At 44.3% G+C, this 22,547-nt stretch overlaps 1 protein-coding gene and 1 long non-coding RNA gene across 5 annotated transcripts in view; both read left to right on the forward strand.

Moving 5' to 3' along the window:
• Positions 1-1,027: 1,027 nt before the first annotated feature.
• Positions 1,028-11,985, forward strand: LOC307199557. The gene is made up of 3 exons (XR_013832056.1): positions 1,028-3,566; positions 7,973-8,056; positions 9,529-11,985. It is a non-coding gene; the product is annotated as an uncharacterized lncRNA (long non-coding RNA).
• A 2,105-nt stretch (positions 11,986-14,090) lies between these two features.
• RBMS3 (RNA binding motif single stranded interacting protein 3) overlaps positions 14,091-22,547 on the forward strand; it is a gene marked incomplete at its 3' end in the record, with an annotated part of 775,525 nt that continues 767,068 nt past the window's right edge. For all 4 annotated transcript variants that reach the window (XM_079947347.1, XM_079947348.1, XM_079947349.1 and 1 more), the window contains exon 1: positions 14,091-15,090. In XM_079947347.1, coding sequence (XP_079803473.1) covers positions 14,887-15,090 — 204 coding nt within the window. In that variant the 5' untranslated portion in view covers positions 14,091-14,886. The remainder of the gene's footprint in view (positions 15,091-22,547) is intronic.

Consider the following 22,547-nt stretch of genomic DNA (forward strand, 5'->3'; position numbering starts at 1 on the left):
TTACCATAAGTTAAGCCCCTCGCTGTATGCTGGCCTGATCACTCTCCCTATTGACTGTAATTTAAAAGGGAGAGAAAAGGGCAAGTTAAATTGCACTGATCTGAATACAGGTTGCCCTCAAATATAGGTTGCACTTACATTTCTTGTAAGCCAATTTTTTTTGGTGGGGGGGTTAGACATGCAGCCTATATTTGGGTCAATATAATGTACATTTGACACGCCATCTATTTTGTCCCCAGCATCATGGTGCACCCGCTGTGTGTCTCACTCTCTATTTTCTCGTTTTATGCCAGTTTTACGTCTTTAAAAAAATCTATCTATCTATCTATCTATCTATCTATCTATCATCTATCTATGTACTTATCTATCATTGCTCTCTATGAGTTATCATTTAATGATGGGATGTTACAAGACCAGGAGGAGAAATGGTGCCTTTTTTTCTTATGCCTTGGGATAAAATCTAGAAGTGCCTGGGGAACACTGAGGATGCAATCTTAAACCAGCTTACTAGGGCAGAAGCCACATTGAACTGAACGGGGCTGATTTCTGACTGAACCTGCAAAGCTCCAGCAGCCTAGTTAAACTAGGTATTCCCTAACTAACTGTATGCATTACCTCTTTACCATGCACATACCATTTTGCCCAAGGAGAAATAACAATGAGATGTAATGGGGCAAATCTAAAAGGGGAAATAAATTGAACAAATGTTGGAAGAAACTGCCCTGAATGAGCAATACGTTTAATGAAAAACATGTGAAGAGCGTGTTTATGTTCAGATAGGTAATAGAAGGCATATAAAATAAATCACTCGTTGTGGTTCAGCTTGGAGAATAATCTAGCCCCAGATTATGATAGCTTTAAATAAACATCTATATTCTAGATTGAAAAGTAGATGTGGACTTTTAGAAGACACCTGAAGGCAACCTTAGGGGAGTTTTTAATGTATGATGTTTTATCGTATTTTTAATATTCTGTTGGGAGCCACGCAGAGTGGCTGGAGAAGAGATGCTGCTGCTGCTGCTGATGATGATGATGATTTGCATGTATTACTGATATGTTTGCCTCCTACTCATCTTCCAAGGAGCACTGTTTCACTCTCAAAAAATGGGAACTTTAAGATGAGGCATAGTGACTTTTTTCCAGGGCAGACCAACAACTCCATGCCTGCACAGGGACTCAAACTGGTATTTTTCTCATCTAGTCCTGACACTTTGGCTACTGCATACAGACACCCTTCCCCTCCCCCAAACACAGACTGCTATAAAATGCTCACTCTTCAATCCAGGTATTTGCAGAAGAGGGAACAGTTGGAGATGAAGAGACCAGGATGCTTGTCAGATTCTCAAAGGCATCTGGCTTGCTACTGTAGGAGACAAATATCAGGACTGGACTGGGTGAATGGATGGAATTTTAGCTCTCCTGACAGCAGAGGTTGGGACGCAATGACCCTCCTGATCTTGTTGAACTCCAATACCCATCAGTCCCAGCCAGCACGTCCAACAGGGAAATATAATGGGAGTTGTAGTCCAATAGCACCTGGAAGGCCACAGGCTTCCCATGCTGCCTAATAGATTTATGTATGGACTTTCAGTGTGCAAACTGTATCCATTATTCCTTGTGTTTATATTGACTGCTGTCCCATAGGATAGATCCCTGTGGGACTTGCTTTACAGACTGAGGCTTCTGAGAAGGAGATTGTGTACAACAGCAGATGTTGAACTCATCTGCTCTTGGCCCTTATTGCTTTTCTTTGCCTTTTTCCCTGCACAGATAAGAGCTTCTAATGCTGTCTTAGGTAGTGTATGGTTGCTGTATTCATTAAACTGCTCTTGGCAGAGGCATCTGATGTGGGCAATGTGTAGAGCAGATGGTAGACTTGCTGAGGGAATGGATTGCGACTAGTGTATAATCTACTACAGGAAAACGTTTCTGACACTTCCTGCTGAAAATCAAACGGGTGCCATGTTGGCTTTTTGAAGAGAGCTCAGACAGCTGAAGCTCTTTGTACTGGGAGTCGCCATGAGACACCCCGTTATCAGCAAATCATCCCTTAGGCTATCTATCCCTTAGAGCAGGTTCAGATATCATTTGTGAGTACATCATTTGATGCTGGATCACAAAGGGTCCTGGCGTGATGCATGATTATCAGAATCCCTGTCCTTGCTTACTCTCCACACATCCAGCCAATCTGTAATTTGGGAGCAAGGGGTCACGCTTCAGATCCTTTCCCCACACACCCACTGGCTATTGTTTACCAAACTAGATTAGGCTACCACTCCATCCCATAAGCCCCACTGAAGTGGACACCCTCCCTCCCATCTATTCTAAACAAGGGAGGAGTGCAAAGAGCTTCTGTCTGTGAGTGAGCACAGCAGTGGCTGATGTGAGTGCCTTAAAAAACCCCACACACCTGTTGATTGGGTGGTTGGTGGGAGAGCATGCGGGCACCATTTTGTGTCCTGCATATTCTGCTGGTTTAGATGTGACAGTCTTTTTGTGTTACGCCATGCCCCACGGCAGCCATTTTGTGACTGGCTTCATGGCACTTTCTTTAAAATTCAAAACATGCCCACTGGCCGAGAAAAGGTTGCCGATGGCTGTCCTTGTGGATTATGTTCCATGTTTGTTAATGGAAGAGAGGTGTTATTCCTATTCCTCCAGTGTAAGCGACGAAAAAGATTAGAATACCCAAGACAGTATGCCATATTTTTATTTTTATTAAACATAACTCAGAAGTGAAGGGAGGAAAGTTTTTCAAAACTACTCACCACATATACACCAACTTCATAGTTACTTCAGCATTCTATGAAGTGCTGTTTTTTAAAAGTTACTTCAGCATAAAAATAGTCATTTAATTAGAATATATTTGGTACAAATTAATGCAGGCATCTGAAAAGGAAGGTGCCAAATGTGATTCAACTATTCCTTCAAAAAAGCCCAAGCCTTCAAAAATGCTCGAAGCGTCTTCAGAACATAAGGGCAGTTGAGTATTTTTCAATTAAGTTGCATGAATACCTCTCCATTTTCCTATCCCCGTTTAACTGATAAATCAACTTGCTTATAATTAAGCAGGATTTCTAAAGGTACACTATCCGAAATCCATTTTAATATTGTAAAGAACTCATAGCCTATGTGCATTGTCATTTGGAATAATGAATACGTTGCTATGGTAAACTCTTGCCTTTTGCAAGACATGAGCTTTTGTTCCAGTATTTAATATATAGGATAAAAAACCCGCTTTATACAGGAATCTAAATGCAAAACTGCTGAATACAAAGAGAAGGGAAAGTTCCTACCTACACCTTAAGGCCATTAACAACAGTACAACATGCTCCGATGATAATTGAAAGAAACTAAAACTCTGCTAAAGATAACTCTCACAGATGCTCACCATGTGCAGAATGTACTCAAATATATGCTTCCTCTGTCTCAGCAATTTGTTTTTAGTTTCAACATCTCTCTGTATCAGATGTGGATGGTTTCATTGAGATTGGGGAGCCCTTTATAAAATTTTCAAATGAATGAACTGATGAATGGCAGCCACCAGATTCACAAACTTGCCTTTGGTAAGACCTAGTAGACTGAAAATCTGTTCCATGAGTAAGGGTAATTTTGTTGTATCTGTAGCAACTTTCCTTTTGTGTATCCTGTATTCTGAAAAATCAACAGAACTTGTCATATTTTAAAAAATAAATCTCAGTATCAGATGTGGGGAAACTTTGGCCCTCCAGATGTTACTGAGCTTCAACATCCACCATCCCAGGCTATTGCCATGCTTTTATGCCACCTAAGTGATAGTTTAATATCTGTAAGTACTGAAGTTACCCTAATGTTTCAGTTCTACAAATGAAATACCTTCTAAATACTGTAATTCGTATTCAGACTCATTAAGATCTTCCTATGTTCTAGCCTGTGGATTGTTTTCAACTGCTGTTTTGAATTATTGGTTTTATTGCAACATGACGCAATATTTGATGGTTGCTTTTATGTAAGCTACCTTTTCTGAAGGCTTTGCCCTAAAAAGCAGCGCAGAAATCATTGCATTCTGCAAGGGGGCTAAGAGTTGGCTCAAAAGGCGAGGGGGGGATAAACTTGTGGGTTTCATCCCTTCGTTGCCCCACAATGACCAGCACTGATTTAACTGTCTTGCCTTATACAGTGGTACCTCGGGTTAAGAACTTAATTTGTTCTGGAGGTCCGTTCTTAACCTGAAACTGTTCTTAACCTGAGGTAACACTTTAGCTAATGGGGCCTCCCACTGCTGCCGCGCCACCACTGTGCGATTTCTGTTCTCATCCTGAAGCAAAGTTCTTAACCCGAGGTACTATTTCTGGGTTAGCGGAGTCTGTAATCTGAAGCGTCTGTAACCCGAGGTACCACTGTATATGGATAGGGCTGGCCTTGAGTTATTCTGCTAAACACAATACAAATGCTAAAAGCCTTAGATCACACCCCTTTAAAAAAAACAAGCAGAGGCTTCACAGATGTACTATTCAAAAAACAAAAGAAAACAAATTTGAACATGAATTAAATCCGCTGGTGTCGTTCACATCAAAAGAAATCCGAAGTCTTTTCCCCCTGTGGTGGTCTTTCCCCCTGTCCCTGGTAGAGTTGGGTTGTTCTGCAGGATATTTCTGTCAGGTTAGCAGTCTGGAAATGTAGAGAAAGGCATTCCTCAAAGGCAAATCTCGGAAGGCCTTTATGTAAAAGCTCAAGCATGACAGTATCCTCTGGGCTGCTGGATGTTTTGCGGACTTGCTAGAAAGCCCCTCAGAGGAGCCGAGATCGATGGATGGGGAAACGACTTGATGTACATCTGTGTCATCTGCTTTGAAATGTATAGTACAGAGGGAATTATCGATAAGGCCGACTTGTGCTTGAGGAAGCAGCCTTGCACATCCCAGACTGCAAGAGCTGGGAGTGCCAGCTGACAGATATGGCGGTGTTGACGGAGGCCCCAAGGAGTTTGAATCAACACGAGGAAGTCTTTGATTTAAACTGTTTGAGGGTGGTAAAAGGTCAAAGCGATTCAAATGCCCATTGTGGCTTCTACACCCTGCGACACAATGCAAACTCCGAAGAAGGTTTTGTAGTCTTTATGTTTAGACAGCCCCATCGAATACAACCAACGTAACAGAAGAATACCTGCCGGTTGTACAGTTTGGTTTTATTTTAATCTGGTTTTGAATTTGCTACGCAGTTCTTTCATGGTGTTAATGGAGAAGCGCCTGGGTTTAACGTAAGGTTACCAGATGTCCCTGTTTCCCGGGGACAGTCCCTGGATTTACAAATCAGTCCCCATACAAAATCAGTTGAAGTTCAAAAGTGTCCCCAGATTCATTGGAAAAAATAATAATAATCTGGTAACCTTAGTTTAACGCCTGCCTCCCCCCTCCTGCCCCCAGAAGGCCCACGTGTGATAAAAGGGCAGTACAGAAATCAAAATGAACGAACAAATATAACCAGAAAAGCAGAGCATTTTGTTTGTAGCCAGATCAAGGGCTGCTTTGTAGATGGTATTTCTCTCTCGCGGATACAAAATGCTTCCCTCTATCAGCCATGTAGAGTCAGCTCTCAGAAGCTGCCCTTGCTGCCAACGATGCACCAGAGACTTGGTTTTACTGTCTATCAAAACTGTCAATCTTGGCATAGAAACTCAGGCACCAACCGGGAGGCTGAAAAATGTCTCTGTGTAATTTGAGACCCCTTCCCAGACTGGCCAGTCTTTTGATGCCTCTCTCTTCTGCCACATACAGTGGTACCTTGGGTTACATACTGTAATGGGATGTATGTGGGTTGCTCGTGCGTAAGTTGCCACCACTCCTGGTTGGGTAACCTGGTTAAACCTTTCCTGACTGGACAGCCCTTCACTTCGTGGCTGTTCAGTCGCTAGCAGAATCCGTCAGTGGGCGTCTCTTAAACTTCTTCCAGCACAAAAGCTCTTTGACGCCAAGTCTACGCCTACTTTCCCTGCGTGGAAGCCTTCTGCGCAGGGTGGGTGTGGGCAGAGGAGGACCTGTGCTCTCCCCGCTGGTCTCCAGCGAAGAGTCCTGGAGACCCCTCTCCGATTCCCCCAACCGCCCCCCTTTATCCCTGGTGTTACGCTGATTTCCTTCCCCAGCCGATGAGTTCCCTCTCTCCCTGCTTGGCCCTTCTCTGGCATCACTTGGGAGCCCTGCCTCCACTGCTGGCTCTGAGGTCAGTTCCCTGACACATACGCTTCAGGTTACAGACTCCGCTAACCCATAAATAATACCTTGGGTTAAGAACTTTGCTTCAGGATGAGAACAGAAATCGTGCTCCAGCGGCGCAGCAGCAGCAGCAGCAGCAGCAGTGGGAGGCCCCATTAGCTAAAGTGGTGCTTCAGGTTAAGAACAGTTTCAAGTTAAGAACAGCCTCCGGAACGAATTAAGTACTTAATCCGAGGTACCACTGTACCTGGCAAGATGTGAGGAAGGCCTTCCGTTCTAAAGACCAAGGAAAGGTTGTGTGTACTTTACAGTGCAATTCCCCCACCCCTCCACCAATAAAATAAAGTAAAATAGAATAAAATCCCAAGTTTTAAAATTATTCAAACTGAGCAATTTTAAGTAAGGTTTAATCCCCCTCCCATGTTCTCACTGTTATGCACCATAACATTTGGGATTGTTAATTACAGAGAGTTTGTGTAGCACTGAAGTCCGAATGCAACCTTTTATTATTATTATTATTATTATTATTATTTAACAAAGATTGGAAGCCTGCGGGTACGGAGTATCTGGTCTTGGTTTTATGTAAATCGCTCTGGGAGTTTTTTTGGCTGAAGAGCGGGGTACAAATGCTATAAATAAATAAAACAAATAAACCCAGAAATTTATTTTAGTAATCTCTCTGGAGCCTGAGATTCAGCAGACATTTACAAAATAGCATTTAGTTGCATAGTTGAAGCCATTACAAAACATTGCCCACATAGATTCAGGCATGTCCTCAAAGCACTGAGAACTAGAAATTTGCTTTTAAAAACCCAGCCAGTTTTCCAAATGTTGACTTCTGCTAGCAGTACCACAATTCTGAATTTTTATTTTGGCATTCCTGTGTAATTGCACAGTCCATCACAGCCTCACAGGTAAGGGCCCAGTTTGTGTGATGTTCCTTAACCCTCTTCCTTTTGGAAGGAATTTAGCTTTTGCACAAAGCTAGGGATGGGCAAATCCAGGGCTTTCCCCCCCAGCTGGAACTCACATGGGGCGGGTTTACACTCATGATTTATAACGTCAATAAGGGACGCGGGTGGCGCTGTGGGTTAAACCACAGAACCTAGGGCTTCCCGATCAGAAGGTCAGCAGTTCGAATCCCCACGATGAGGTGAGCTCCCGTTGCTCGGTCCCTGCTCCTGCCAACCTAGCAGTTCGAAAGCATGTCAAAGTGCAAGTAGATAAATAGGTACCGCTCCGGTGGGAAGGTAAATGGTGTTTCCGTGCGCTGCTCTGGTTTTGCCAGAAGCGGCTTAGTCATGCTGACCACATGACCCGGAAGCTGTACGACGACTCCCTTGGCCAATAAAGCGAGATGAGCGCCGCAACCCTAGAGTCGTTCACGACTGGACCTAATGGTCAGGAGTCCCTTTACCTTTATAATGTCTTATTAAAATGTGACACCAGAGGGCGCTGCAGAGCAGCGAGCCACCAGCAAAGGGAAAATGTATGTTAAAGGTTATAGAACATTATATCTAATATCGTCCTAATGACTTTTAAAATGGCACCATTGCCATTCTAAGATAACCAGGTGAGTTCTGGCACCTCTTTTTCTAGAAAATAGCAGTGGGCAAATCTCTCAATTCCGTTTTTGCCGAATTTCTCGTTTTCCCACTCTTAAGCTCAGTTCACGTCAGTTTGCCAAAAAAAAAAAAAAAAGTTCTCATGAAAATTCATAAGCATTTTAGTGCAAATTTCTCCTAATAATATACATGTGTTTGTATGGAACTTTTCCCTAGCGTACACCAGCTAGATTCTGCCAAATTTCCAGATGTGGATTTTGCATCGTGTGAAAGATCAAACAAAAGCACGGAAATTAACAGGTAAGGAAATGTCAGGAATAAATTGCTATCTGAATGCTGCAGCAGACTTACAAAGATCTCTCTTGAAATGGAATGCCTACATGCTCTTTCACCCACACATGTTGTTCCAATAAAAGGCAGCTGTTGTCTCATTCTTTTGGACCAAGACAGGGAGAAGTCTTCCAAGCTGATTCTCTTAGGTCATGGACTTGCACAGTTTTGTTCAGCTGACGCTGGACTATTGAGCTGAATTGGCTTGTGCTCCCATTTTTCCACTTCTCCGTTCATGTGACAAGCCAGTCGTTGTTGTCCACAACAGTTTTCTCTTTGGAAATGGCACAGCCAAGGGTTCCATCCAATTGCCTGCCATGTTTGAGCTGCAAAGGCAGCCAATGTTTTACAAGCTGATAAAAGACTATGAGTCTCACATTTCGGCTCTATGCCCACTTCTGAAAGGTTGGATTGCAAAGTGTGATGGAATATTTATGTAAAGTATAGGAAAAGAAAAAAAAGAAAACAGGCTCTAAGCTATAGTGCTGAAAAATAGCTCCTCCAAATTTATCACCACAAATACTGAGGATAGATCACGGAACACTAAATGTTTTCTGCTTGACATTTCACATTGTGCGTTAAGAACCAGTGTGGTATGACTGGCTAAGACATAGGAAACTCTGGCTAACACCCTCAGTGACCCATGCAGCTCACTGGGCGGCAATGGGCGAATTGCTAGGTTCCTGGGAGTTGGAGTCCCAACAGCATTAGCAGGGGTTGAAGTTAGCCATGCCTGCTATAAGTCAAGGTTTTTGCTAAAGAAATGTACAGTAAGCATTAGACCAGGGGTCAGCAAACTTTTTCAGCAGGGGGCCGGTCCACTGTCCTTCAGACCTTGTGGGGGGCTGGACTATATTTTGGAAAGAAGAAGAAGAAATTCCTATGCCCCACAAATAACCCAGAGATGCATTTTAAATAAAAGCCCACATTATACTCATGTAAAAACACCAGGCAGGCCTCACAAATAACCCAGAGATGCATTTTAAATAAAAAGGTAAAAGGTAAAGGTAAAGTCCAGTCCTGAACGACTCTGGGGTTGCAGCACTCATCTCGCTTTACTGGCCGAGGGAGCCAGCGTTTGTCGACAGACAGTTTTTCTGGGTCATGTGGCCAGCATGACTAAGCCGCTTCTGGCGAACCAGAGCAGTGCACGGAAACGCCGTTTACCTTCCATAAAAGGACACATTCTACTCATGTAAAAACACGCTGATTCCCGGACCGTCCACGGCTGGATTGAGAAGGCGACTGGGCCGGATCCAGCCCCCGACCATTAGTTTGCCTACCCATTACATGATGCAGACCAGAAGTCTTTTCCAAATTAGCATTAGATATCATTATCCTCTGAAATATAAACACGGGGGGGGGGGCTAGAATCTGACTGTGTGTGGACCACCCAGATTTTTCAGAAGATCCTTGTTGACATTTGGGGTTAAATGTTTCAGGATCAACTGAGGACTACTCCTTCCTTGTGGGTACACGCTTTTGGAATGGGCTTGCCTTGGCACTCTGCCAAACCCCGACTCCAGTAAGTTCAGGCACATACGGTAAGATCTTTATATTTATTTTAGCCCTTTTCCTGGTTTTCGTTTTAGCCTCAGGGGCTGGAGAATTTGGGTCTGATTTTATTTTCTAACAACAAGAAGACACCAATTCTTCATTGTCCCCCCCATTACAGAGAGACTTGGGTGTAATTTATCATTTTATTAACTTTGTAAACAAGTGGCTAGCAACTATGGCAAAAGTTGCTGTGTAAATCAATAAAGCAACAAAGAAGACAACACTTTTAATTAGCTTTAAAATGGTATTAGTTGCACAATCTGTCACCCAGCTAATGTTTGGGAGGCTGCACATATTAGCATAATTTAGGTCCAGGGTGGCAGAACCGGGTGCACCCAACAACGAATATTTACAGTAAGACATTAAACAACTCCTCTGATGCAAGTCTATGGAAGAAACTGTGAACAGACCAAAAGCTGTTAAGCGGCTGGGAAATTCATGTTCTACATAGAATTGCAGAGCTGAAAGGGACCTTAAGGAGCATCTAGTCTTGTGGTCTCGTCGTGAACCACCCTGAGACCTCTGGGTATAGGGCAGTGCATAAGTTGAATAAATAATAATAATAATAGTCCAACCTCCTCCAATGCAGAAATATGCAGCTGTCCCATACGGGGATCAAACCTGCAACCTTGACATTATCATGCTTGTATGAAAAAAAAGAGGATTCTCTGGATAGTTGTATCAACAACCTAACAACAACGATTTAAATGGGGATATAGAAAAAAAATATTGTTGTTCAGGGCATGACAGCAGTGTCACAAATGATCTTTAAAAAGATCACCTTAAAAAAAAGGTTTAAACATTATGTATGTGTTGAATTGGGACGCGAGTGGTGCTGTGGGTTAAACCACAGAGCCTAGGACTTGCCGATCAGGTCGGCGGTTCGAATCCCTGCTACGGGGTGAGCTCCCGTTGCTCGGTCCCTGCTCCTGCCAACCTAGCAGTTCGAAAGCATGTTGAAGTGCAAGTAGATAAATAGGTACTGCTCCAGTGGGAAGGTAAACGGTGTTTCCGTGCGCTGCTCTGGTTCACCGGAAGTGGCTTAGTCATGCTGGCCACATGACCCGGAAGCTGTACGCCGGCTCCCTCGGCCAATAAAGCGAGATGAGCACCGCAACCCCAGAGTCGGTCACAACTGGACCTAATGGTCAGGGGTCCCTTTACCTTTATGTGTTGAATCAGCCTTGTAAATATTAAGAAACCCACAAAAGTTACTAGCCAGAAAAACATTACTGACCTACTAGAGGCTAACACAGAAGGTATAGCTCTATCACTTCTGCAACAGCCCCCTGTACAGTATTTGTATTCTGGGTCCAGAGGAGGGACGAAGTGCTCCACCTCTCCAATGCCTGCCTGCATGTGACTCATTGTAGTCGGTGTCTTGTGGTTAAGTACAAAGCTGATGGAACATACACACACTTAGGAAGACATTCAATATTTTGCTGAAGCAGAATGAGGAAGCCTTGAAGTACAGGCATTTTAACTACCTGACAATGATTTACAGATGGTATCTAAGTCCGAGTAGACTTGCAAAGATGTATAAGACTGAATCAGATAAGTGTCGGAGATGCAATGAGACTGGGGGTACATTCTATCATAGGTGGTGGACCTGTAAAAGGGCAAAAGAGTATTGGGAAATAATCCATAATGAATTGAAAAAATGTTTAAAAGTACTTTTCCAAAAAAACCCAAACAAACCCCAAGTCCTTTTTGTTGGGGATAATTCAGATGGAAATTCTCAAGTGTCAAAAAAGGTTATTTATGTATGCCACTACTGCGGCTCGAGTTTTGTTAGCCCAAAAATGGAAATCGAGCAAAATCCCAACTAAAGAAGAATGGCAACTTAAACTGTTAGAATATGCGCAGCTTGCGGACCTAACATATAGAATAAGAGAACAAGAAGAACATACGTTTAAAGAAGATTGGAAAATGTTTACTGAATATATGGAGGGAAACTGTGTTTATTTGAAAACGTGGACAGCATTAAGATAAATTCAACAGTGTAAATAAGTTCTGATGGCTGCAATAATGGAATACTGAATGGTATAGTTTCTGTAAAATATGCAGGGATTTATGATATTTAAAATGAACCATGGAAAGAGAAGAAAGGAAGTCACTGATATTTTTAAGGTTGTTTAAATGAATATTCTAAAATGTAAAACAGAAAATTTAATCAAAATTATAGGGGGAAAAGTAGAAGTACAGGCATTTTGATGGGCTCTTAGAAGGTGAATGGTTTCTCTTTTAAATGCAGCTTGCCTTTTTGAGGGGGGTGGGTGGGTTATGATGGATCTTTGGTAGAGGAGGGGGGCACTGCTAATGTTCCGTCCCTGGCTGTCTTCCTTTCTATTTCAGTTGCAAGATCTGCCAGTGTAGATGCAAGTTAACAAACCATTTTAGCCATTCTGGATCTAGAGGCTAAGTTCCATAGGGCTCCATGTCATGCTACACAAAGAGCATTTTCTCGAAATGTCCTTGGGTCGGGCATCAGCTGATGAAAGCAGGATTGAGTGCGAGTTTCCATGAACCGGGAAAATATTCTACAGCTACATGGAATGAGACATTTTCTCCTTAGAACCATGCATACTGTGGACTTTTTTAAAAAAATGTATGCTAAAATTTGTCGTGTATGTTTCCAGGTAACATCCAAAGCAGCAATGGCAGCTCTTTAAGGCAAGGCTAGCTTATATTTGGAAATTTATATTTAGAAACGCAGCCTAGTCACCTGATAAAAGAGTCCTGATTTAAGAATGATCAGATCAAAGCTTGGCTTTCATTCAAGAGAACACTTTTACACTATTTATTGGCTCGTTGGGAACATCATACACATGGGTACTTTTCAAGTTGCTGAAAAACCCAGAGGCCAAATCTCCAGTTCCTATCCAAGCATCCTGCGTCAATGTCATCCCTCAACTGGACTGTAAAATTTGTCCACGGTGATGTGTTGTCAGAGTTAATGTGTTGTCGGACTGCAGAGTTGGAAGGGATCTTGAGCGTCATCAAGTCCAACCCCTGCAATGCAAAAATATGCAGCTGTCCCATATGGGGATTGAACCTGCAACTTTGGCATTATCAGCACCAATGAGACTATCCACGCTGTGGTATCGATGATGGTTTGTTCCAGGCGCAACTGCCCATCCAAATTAAAAACAATTACTGTTCTCCCTCCCCACTCTTTTCTAACATAGGTAAAAAGCTAAAGATAAAGTAGCCCTGGACAGTTAAGTCCAGTCAAAGGCGATTATTTGGTGCGGCACTCATTTTGTTTTTCAGGCTGAGGGAGCTGGCATTTGTCCACCGACAGGTTTCTGGGTCATGTGGCCAGTATGACTAAACTGCTTGTGGCGCAATGGGACACCATGACGGAAGTCAGAGCGCACGGAAACGCTGTTTACCTTCCAGCCACAGTGGTGCCTATTTATCTGCTTGCGCCAGTGTGCTTTCGAACTGCTGGGTTGGCAGGAGCTGGGACAGAGCAACAGGAGCTCACTCCATCGTGGGGATTTGAACCGCCGACCTTCTGATCAGTAAGCCCAAGAGGCTCAGTGGTTTAGACCACAGCGTCACCCGCATCCCATTTTACTTTTTCGGGTGGCACTGTGGGTTAAACCACAGAGCCTAGGACTTGCCGATCAGAAGGTTGGCGGTTTGAATCCCTGCGACGGGGTGAGCTCCTGTTGCTCAGTCCCAGCTCTTGCCAACCTAGCAGTTCGAAAGCATGTCAAAGTGGAAGTAGATAAATAGGTACTGCTCCGGCAGGAAGGTAAATGGCGTTTCCGTGCGCTGCTCTGGTTTGCCCGAAGTGGCTTAGTCATGCTGGCCACATGACCCGGAAGCTGTACACTGGCTCCCTCGGCCAATAAAGCAAGATGAGCGCCGCAACCCCAGAGTCGGCCACAACTGGACCTAATGGTCAGGGGTCCCATTACCTTTACCATACAAGCTTCTTTCACTGGTTTTTTTTTGGGGGGGTACACTTGTAAAACGGAAGGTTTTAAAGTGTAGGTATGAGACCACCTTGGAGCAACTCTCTGGGGACAGAGTCCCAGGAGGAGGAGAGGCCCTCTGCACATGCCCAGAGGTGCCCATCCTGATGACTCCACATTTTCACAGCTGGCATTCAAAAGAAGCCCCTGAGTTTGGGCTTGCCCTTCCTTTCAGAAACAGCAACTATTAATCTGAAGAATCAATCAACAGAGTTCATCAAGCCGCGCGTGCGCGGGGGAGGGAGGCGTCTCTCTCTCTCTCTCTCTCTCACCCGCGCGCGCGCTCCCCCCTCCTCCTCCACGCCCGCCCTTTACTCCAGTTCCTCATGCGCTGCGCTGGCCGTCTGGAGAGGGAGCTCCAGTTGCGCCTATATGTAGGAGAAAGGAGCGCGCGCGCGGGCACAGCGCGGAGATTAGCATCAAGGAGACACAGAGGCTTGGAAGAGGTGGGGGAAGGGGTCCGCTGTCTCCTTCATAAACCAGCCTCTTCCCCACCACTCGGGGCTGAAACCAACGGCTCCCTTTACGCGCGCCTGCCTGGGGTCCTTGTGGCTACAGGGCGGGGCGCGCGCGGGGCGTTTGCGCGCGAGAGAGGCGTTTTAACTTTTCCTCGACATTCTCCTCAGGATACCCCCGAGTTCCCCTTTTCCCAAGCCCCTCGGCGGCTTCTCTCCTTCCCTCACGCCGCCTCGAACTTCTCCATTCAGAGGCTCCCCTAACCGCCCCTCCAAAAAGAGAGAGAAACAGAAAGGAGAAGCGTTGGAGGAGGAAGGGGTAAATTCAGTCAGAGAAACCTGTGCAAAAGGCTTGCCCGGGCCTGGAAGCCCCGGCTGGCGGTAGTAGCCCCACCACCAAGTCTCGCCGAGGGAGGAGGAGGACGGTGGGAGTTGGGTCTGGCAGGGGACCGCGCGCGCTTCGCGGGCGTTTTCGCTGCTAAGGGGCGGCTGGAGGCCACCGTACCCGCCGCCGGCAAGACAGCGAGGCGCACACGTTGGCTGCAAAAGTCTGGAGGATCTCAAGTGTGTGTTTGTGCATGAGATCGCAGGCGCCGGATCGGTGCGGGAGAGGAACCATGTGAGTGTGCTCCTCGGCTTCCTATCCTTCAAGCCAAATAAATGCACGCGCAATAACCCGGGAAGGGGAATCAAATCCTAAGAGAGAGAGAGAGAGAGATTTGGAGAGGGAGAGAGACGCCGGGGTGGCGGAAAGTCTCTTTCTCCTTGGCTGCTTTTGTTTGCAAATCCGGCGGCTTGGAAGATGGAGATGGATGTTCGGGGAGTTTCTCCGTGCCCGGAGCCCATCCCCCACGCCGCGCAGGGGTCTGGAGGCTGTCAACAGCGGCAGCAGCAGCAGCAGCAGCAGGATGGGCAGGCAGGGGAAAGCGCCGGTGACAGCGCGCAGCAGCAGCAGCAGCAGCAGCAGCCGGAGAAGAGGCATAGCGGCGAGAAGGAAGACAAAAAGGTAGGTTCCCCCACCAACTCCGCGTCCTTCCCCCTTTGCCGAGGCGGAAATCGCCGAGCGCGCACAGGAGGGGTGGGGTGGGGGTGGGGAAAGCCGCCTTTAAGAAACTGGGAGGGTCGAGCGGGTGGGGGAGAGCAATATGGATATAGGAAGCAAATGATCGTGGATGGGGGAGGAAGGGGAGTAAAAAAAAAAAGAGCCCTACTTCTCTCCGTGCAGAAATGGTGCCTTGGATTTTAAGCCTAAATGTATGCGTTGTTATGCATTTTTTAAAAAACTTATGTTTTAGAAGTGCTTTTGTCATTCCCCACCCGGTTTGATTCTTTTCCTTTCTTTCCTTCCAAATCGAAAACAATGAGTTATTCGGCGCAGACAAGGGCGGTCCTAATGTGGTTTAAGGGCAAGGCAAGATTAAGAAGTCTGAAAGAGCCACTTGTTAAGGGTGGGACCCTTCTCTGTAAAGGATTGTGGTTCTTTTTCAGCAGCGTTGTTCTGGGTCCAGTGTCGAGGGCGCGGTGAGGGGCGGGGCGCTTTACGAACTGCAACGACAACGAAGGAAAAACTGCTGGCTCAAAAGTTTGCTTTAACAGCATATCCCTTGCTGAAGTGTCTCCTCTGGCATATAGGGAACACGGGCCTAGAATGTGCTGAATAGATATCAAAGGGAGAGGAGGAAAGCCTGCACGGTTTTGGGTTTTTTTGCTACTACATCCTTGCTGTGTCATTGTAGATGGGCTGCTTCATCCTGTACCAAGAGCAAGAATCCTTTGGCAAACTGAAAGAAATGGGTCAGCCTTGCCTTCCTTGGTGGTGCTGATAGATCTTCTGCTTTGTGAATTCTCTGAAGCAGGCTTCCAAAGAGAGGGGAGCATGTCCCTGCTAAAGATAATGCTAGCGAAACACATTGATCAGTCCTCCTGTCTGTAGGCATGCCTGCCTTGCCAATAATGTTTCCCAGCATGGGTTTCATAAATGGAAGGACTGGTGTGCTTGCAGCAGAGATGCTCACAATGGCCTAAGCTTGCCTACAATGGTGAATGTGGACTACTGATCGAGTGAAAACATTTGCATGCTGCAAAAGTTGACTAACGTTCCATTGGAGTTCTATCTGCCTATTCACTGTGGACGACTGCGGCGTTAGTAGTGGGTTGTTTCCTTCTTAAATATGAATGGCTGCGCTATCTTGGGAACTGGTGTGTTTTCATGGTGTAGTTTTCACATTCATGGGAGAGTTCTGATGCTTGTATTAAAAGCTGTATTAGGAAAGAGCCACTCAGCCAACCAATGGAGAAACAGATAGCAGCCACAAAAACTTATACATGGGTCAAAGGAAAGAGAATCCAGTTACTTCAATAAAGTAGTGTTTATGAAGCAAGAGATCCTCTATTGCTTAATAAATTCCAGTTGCACCTGGAATTAGATCTTTTCTGATCTGTGTCAACTGAGTGCCTCCACCTTGCTGTGCTATATAATTAAACATTATGCGCCAACTATATAGGACATTAATTTTTATTGTCAACAGAAAAGGATACTCATTCTACTGAATTCTCTCTCACACACACACTAGAGGCTGTTGGTTGACAACACTACATTTAATTCTCGTGCCTCTATTTGTATTGGTTACTTTCTAACATTGCTGCTGCTGCTATTATTATTACTATTATTAGGATCTCTTTCCTCCCCATGCTCAAAAAACCTGGAATGCCAATTTTGCATTCTTGCTTTTAAGCTTCCTAAGGTGTCCTGTGTTCTAGTAAGTGCTAGTAATTTTTTGACTGTTCAGGCCTACAGAACCATTCCAGCTTGTGCATATTCCTCAAATATTAGCTTGCACGCATTAATTAAATATACAGCGAGAGCTACTACTGAAATGTATGGCGGCTGTGCCAAACAACGCCTTCAGCATTTCAAAAGCATGCCATCAGCAGAAATCAGTGATCAGTAGTTACTTCTAGATGTACTGTGCACTCTGCCTAATGTTTTACTAGCAGCCGGTAGCAGGAAGTCAAATAATGTGTGCCTGCAGGTTAAAAGACGACACTGATGATGCTTGGCGAGATTCATAGCTAATTAAAACATACGTAATTGAGCCTTCCGCTGAGATGGGTTTTCTGTTGTGTTTGTGAGCAAATTCTTGACACAGTTAACAGTACAGCTTTCCCTCTGGTGTTGCCTTTCAAATAACATGATGACAGCATTCCTCTTGGTGCCCAGTATCAAAGCTGAACTTACCTTATTTATTGCCTAAAGAACTCTGTTTCTGGGACTGGGGGTGGGGAGAAGGGAAACTACTAATCAATTATGGGTTTACAGTGCTTTCACCAGTGCTAAACTGTTCCAGGTCTTCTTTAAGAATACCACTGATTGTCAGCAACTAAATCACTTCTGTTTTATTTATTTCAAAATATTAAACGGACCATTTTCCAAATTGATACACCATGCACATGTATGGGCATACACACACAGTCTCTCTTCACTGTATTGAAACGCTGCATATTTAGTTGTTCTATAGCACTCTTAGTGTGAAATCTGTGTGATGCTCACTTCAGTCGTGCTCAAAGCTATCTTGTGAAGTGAGTCAGTAAGGCTGCAATATTACAGATGCTTTCCTAGAGTAAACCCCTGTGAAAACAGCAGGATTTACTTAGGAGTACATTTGTAGGAATGTACTGCAATACTGCCTTTGCATAAGACGAGGCTAACTTCTGCTTAAGCCAGGCTTTAAATCCAGGTGTAAGGAGCAAGGTAACATTCTGCAAAATCATGTTTTTGAATTCTTCTCATGTAAAAAACAAAGCAAAGCTTGAGTGTAGAAAACAGTATATTGGAGAGAGACAAAACTAAGTCTCCCTGGAGAGCTGGCTTTCTACAGGAAAATATTCCATATTTTCCCTCTTTGCAGCGAGTGAATGTTGGTTTTCCAAGCAGGGTAGTTGTGGTGGTAGTTTCAAAGGTGGCAGGTGGTAGGCAGGACAGTATTTCTGCAGTTTCTGGCAAGGTTTCCAGACAGTCTATAGTAGTAAAACCTGCAATGATTTGTTGATATTTAAGGAGGCATATTCAAAACATCTGTGAACCCTATTGATTTGTAGAATGATATCTCAGTTGGTAGAGTATGAGACTCTTAATCTCAGTATCGTGAATTTGAGACCCACGTTGGGCCAAAAAAATCCTGCATTGCAGGGGGTTATAATAGATGACCCTTGTGGTCCCTTTCCAACTCAGCCATTCTGTGATTCTCAAGTCAAGGCTTGGAAGCTGAAGAACATGCTCCAGTCTTAGAGCTGGCCTAACAGCAGATATGAATCTATTTATACCTAAAGAATTTATATACAGTGGAACCTTGGTCCTCAAACGGCTTAGTTGATGAACAAATCCGCTCCCGAACGCCAAAACCTCGGAAGTACGTGTTCCGGTTTTTGAACATTTTTTGGAAGCTGAATGTCCGACGCAGCTTCTGCTTGAGTGCAGGAAGCTCCTGCAGCCAATCGGAAGCCGCACCTTGGTTTTCGAATGGTTTTGGGAGTCAAACGGACTTCCGGAACAGATTAAGTTTGAGAATCAAGATTCCACTCTACTTCTTTTCAGGAAGAACTCAAAAAGTGGCTCATCAATGATTAAAGGGGTCTTCAAACTATTAAACAGAAGAAAACAACACTTTTCATTACAAGGCATTTCATCAAAACACTAGTTTTCAAAAACTTCCCCAGATATTAAAAAAATATTCCGAATTGTACGTACTTTACAGGTTAGCATAAGCATTAGAAGCATCACTCCTGCCTTGCAGATCATACAGAATAAAGTCTGGCAGCGGGAAGAGAAAACGATAGGGAGGGACTAGAAGGGGACCAGGCCTTGTACCCCAACAGAGATGATGGGCAGGGGAGAGGAGGAACTCTTCTCTTATGGGAAACATCAAGTGAGCTGTTTAATGGGTAGGAAGAGAAAGGTGCTGAAGCAGAAACGTACAAACCCAGGTTTTGAGTGGAGAGAAGCTGTTTCAGAGGCAGCAGAATGGCCATGGAGGAAGCAGCAAAGAGTAATTCAAGGAGGTGGTTTCTTTGACAGTGCAGTAGACAGTAGCCAGCTTGCTAGGGATTAAACAGAGTTGTCAGAAGGAAAGTAGAGACAGTTAAAACAGAAAAGGGCTCACCCAATGAGGCAGTCATAGCAATAGCCTCCTGGCAGCAGTGTCAGCTGGGAGGGTGAGTTGGATGGGGGGGCTGCAGGGGCTGCATGGCCCGCCAGCGGAGTCAATCTGGTGTTCCCCCTTGTGTGCTACTGGAAGGTCCTCTGGTAGCAAGGCACCAGGGCTCCACTACCAGAGTCACTAGTTTGACCCTCCCAGAGTCTTACAGGGGGTGTCTAAATAGTTGTCCATTGGTTAGAGCAGGCACCCCCAACCTTCGGCCCTCCAGATGTTTTGGACTACAATTCCCATCATCCCTGACCACTGGTCCTGTTAGCTAGGGATCATGGGAGTTGTAGGCAAAAACATCTGGAGGGCTGCAGGTTGGGGGTGCCTGGGTTAGAGGCTTCCAAGACTTCATACCAACATTGTTCTCTGATCTATCCATGCTTGTTCTTCCTGTTACTTCCTATTACTGTGCAGTTACTGTACTGTGTTGAGATGAAACACAACCAAAACTAGGCTAGGGCTGGTGTTCAGGTTGTACTGAAATATGTTCACTATGAGTATGGAACTGCGCTGAAGCTTGTGTCAAATAGTGAGCTAAACAAAATTTAAAAATTGCTAATCCATAATACTTGAGGCAGGGTATTTCCTGTTTTGAATAGAGCGTGCCTTCCTTGACCTGTAAGCTCTGGTTACTCTAGAATAGATCACCAAGACAGTTTGCAGTGGACACTGTCATGTGTCTTCTTTTGGAAGCCTATTAAGACATGGGAAAGTTAGATCTCCAGTAGGAAATAATTACCTCTGTGTTTCAAGTTAATTCCTGTGAGAGGGACATCTTTTGTTTCTATATTCTTTATTTCCATGCACTGTCTTTCCGTTACCTTTTCAAAATTGCTTTTTTGCTCAGTCTAATGAAGTTGGTTCGTCAGCTTCTCCCAAATGCAGAGAAACGATGTTAACAAAAGAGGGTTCTTGCAGAATCCGTTTCTGAATTATTTTAAATTGAGCTCATGCTGCAGACTAGCAGAGAGGGCCTTTGGTTAGACTTCATAATGGCTTTGTCAAGTCTCATGCAATGTTGGGGGATTCTGCAAAGGGACTAATAAATACACTATTTTTAAAAATTACTTGGTTGCTGAAAAGAATTGCGGAAGCATACTGAGCGTGAACAGCTGTTTGAATTTTTTTCAGCCAAATGATCAATAAGTGGATGAAGCTTGAAAAGCCACTCACACCGATGATGATTCCTGGGGCAAGTGCAGAAAATGTTATTGTAATGGGGTGGGGGTGGGGAATCTCATTAAAATAGGTACTATTTTGAGTAGCGGCGATTACAGAGTGGAGTGAGGTGTGTCAGTGAGTGTTTGTATGCATGTGCAGAGATTGATTATATAAACATTTGCACAGTTAGAAATAATGAACAAGAAAGAGACCACATGGAGAATGCCCTAGAACACACATTTAATGTAACTACAGCTTTGTCTATTAACACGTGAGCTTTTATATTCATGCCCTGGAGCTAAGGGTGTATGGATTGGCTTATACCCGGTCTTGCATTTTTTTATTCTTAACTCTTGTTTTCTCTTGTTTATGCGTCAGTCTGTAGATTAACTTTTAAATGACCCAGGAATGTGTATTATTTACCCCCAATGTACATGTTACCCTAAAATGTGCATTTTGTCTGATGCATCTTATCCTAGAATATAGACTTTTGTATCCATTTTATTGTAAAATAGGCATTTGAGTGTGCATATTAACTACTGGCAACCCAGCCATATGGGTGGGGTATAAATAATAAAAATTATTATTAAAATTTATTAACAAATGTACATTTTATCTGCTATTTTTTTTGCACGTTTTTAACTTGATAACTCTATTGCAAAATTTGGTGGTGTGAAAACTAAAGGATAGCTGGACTTTGATTAGTCCAGGAAGTGCCAATGAGGTCCTTAAAAATGTCGACCAAATAATTCATTGAGCATTCTGCACCTGAAGCAAGTATGATATTTTCAGTATACCGGTAATTCAGTAGGGGCTGGCAGATGTCCATTGTTTTAAAGGGCACATCTTACCACAATAGAAAACCACGTCTGTCTCCCCTGAATTCAGCTGCATTGAACTAATAGAACAAATGCCAGCTTTTCAACCTCTACTTGAGTGTCTGCATATACTTGCTTCTTAGAAACTTGGAGGTGTTGTGGTATCTCCTGCTGCAGCCCAACCCATTGTTGCCCTTTTCCCAGTCAGTCAGATACCCTACAAAAAAAGCAGGAATAAATCTCTGCTGCAATACACATTTTGCAAAATGTCTACTACATTTTGATGTGTCTGCCATGGATAACGTCCAAGGTGAATAACACAGTCCCCTCCATAACACGAAACTTACATTTGAAATGACATTTGCCATTTTTAACATGTGGATTTACAAGAAAAAAATTGCCTAGTTTTCATTCAGAGTGAAATTAACTAGACTAGAAGCTGCCCTTGATCTTTGCTAGTCCATTTCACTTCACATTTTGATTTTATCAGGCTACGGAAAATAACTGTGCCTTCATAGATGCTTGCCCTTGCAAAGGTTTTCATCCCCACTCCCCAATTTTCTTCTTACCGTTGTCAAGTTGCTGATGCCAGATCAAGGCTAGAGCAATAGGAGCAGGAACAAGTAAGTTGCACTCCCAGGAATTTTGCAACGGAAAAATAATGTATCTCTGTACAGGCATCCAAGTATTACCTTCTGAAAACCTTGCAGGTTCTGATTTCATATCTCTGCTTAGCCAGCTGTGTGATGCACTAGTGATGGCTGGTGGGTTGGGCTATATTGCAATACAAGCCACTGCCACTGAGTGGCAACCAAGAGGAAGGGGTTCCACAACCTCAGTCCCAAGTGTTGCATGGCATGGCAGTGGACTACTGGGGAAGGAATTGGCTTGTAGAAGGATTACCTGTCGCCACTGGTGCCCTCCACTGTCTGACGTGTATCGGGGACATCCTGGGAAGAGGGCTTTCTTATTTGTGGCATCGTGTCTTTGGAAAACTCTCCCCAGAGAAACTCACCTGGTGCCTTCACCTTTTCAACAACCTCTTTCTGATTTCCTTTTGAACTCCCACAACTTGATTGTTTAGGCCAGGGGTCAGCAAACTTCTTCAGCAGTGGGCTGGTCTACTGCAGCTCAGACCTTGTGGGGGGCCGGACTATTTTTTGAAGGGAAAAAAATGAATGAATTCCTATGCCCCACAAATAACCCAGAGATGCATTTTCAATAAAAGGACACATTCTGCTCATGTAAAAACACGCTGATTCCCTGACCATCCGCGGGCC

The sequence above is a fragment of the Podarcis cretensis genome, assembly GCF_951804945.1.
Source record: "Podarcis cretensis genome assembly, chromosome: 12".
Taxonomy (NCBI): Eukaryota; Metazoa; Chordata; class Lepidosauria; order Squamata; family Lacertidae; genus Podarcis; species Podarcis cretensis.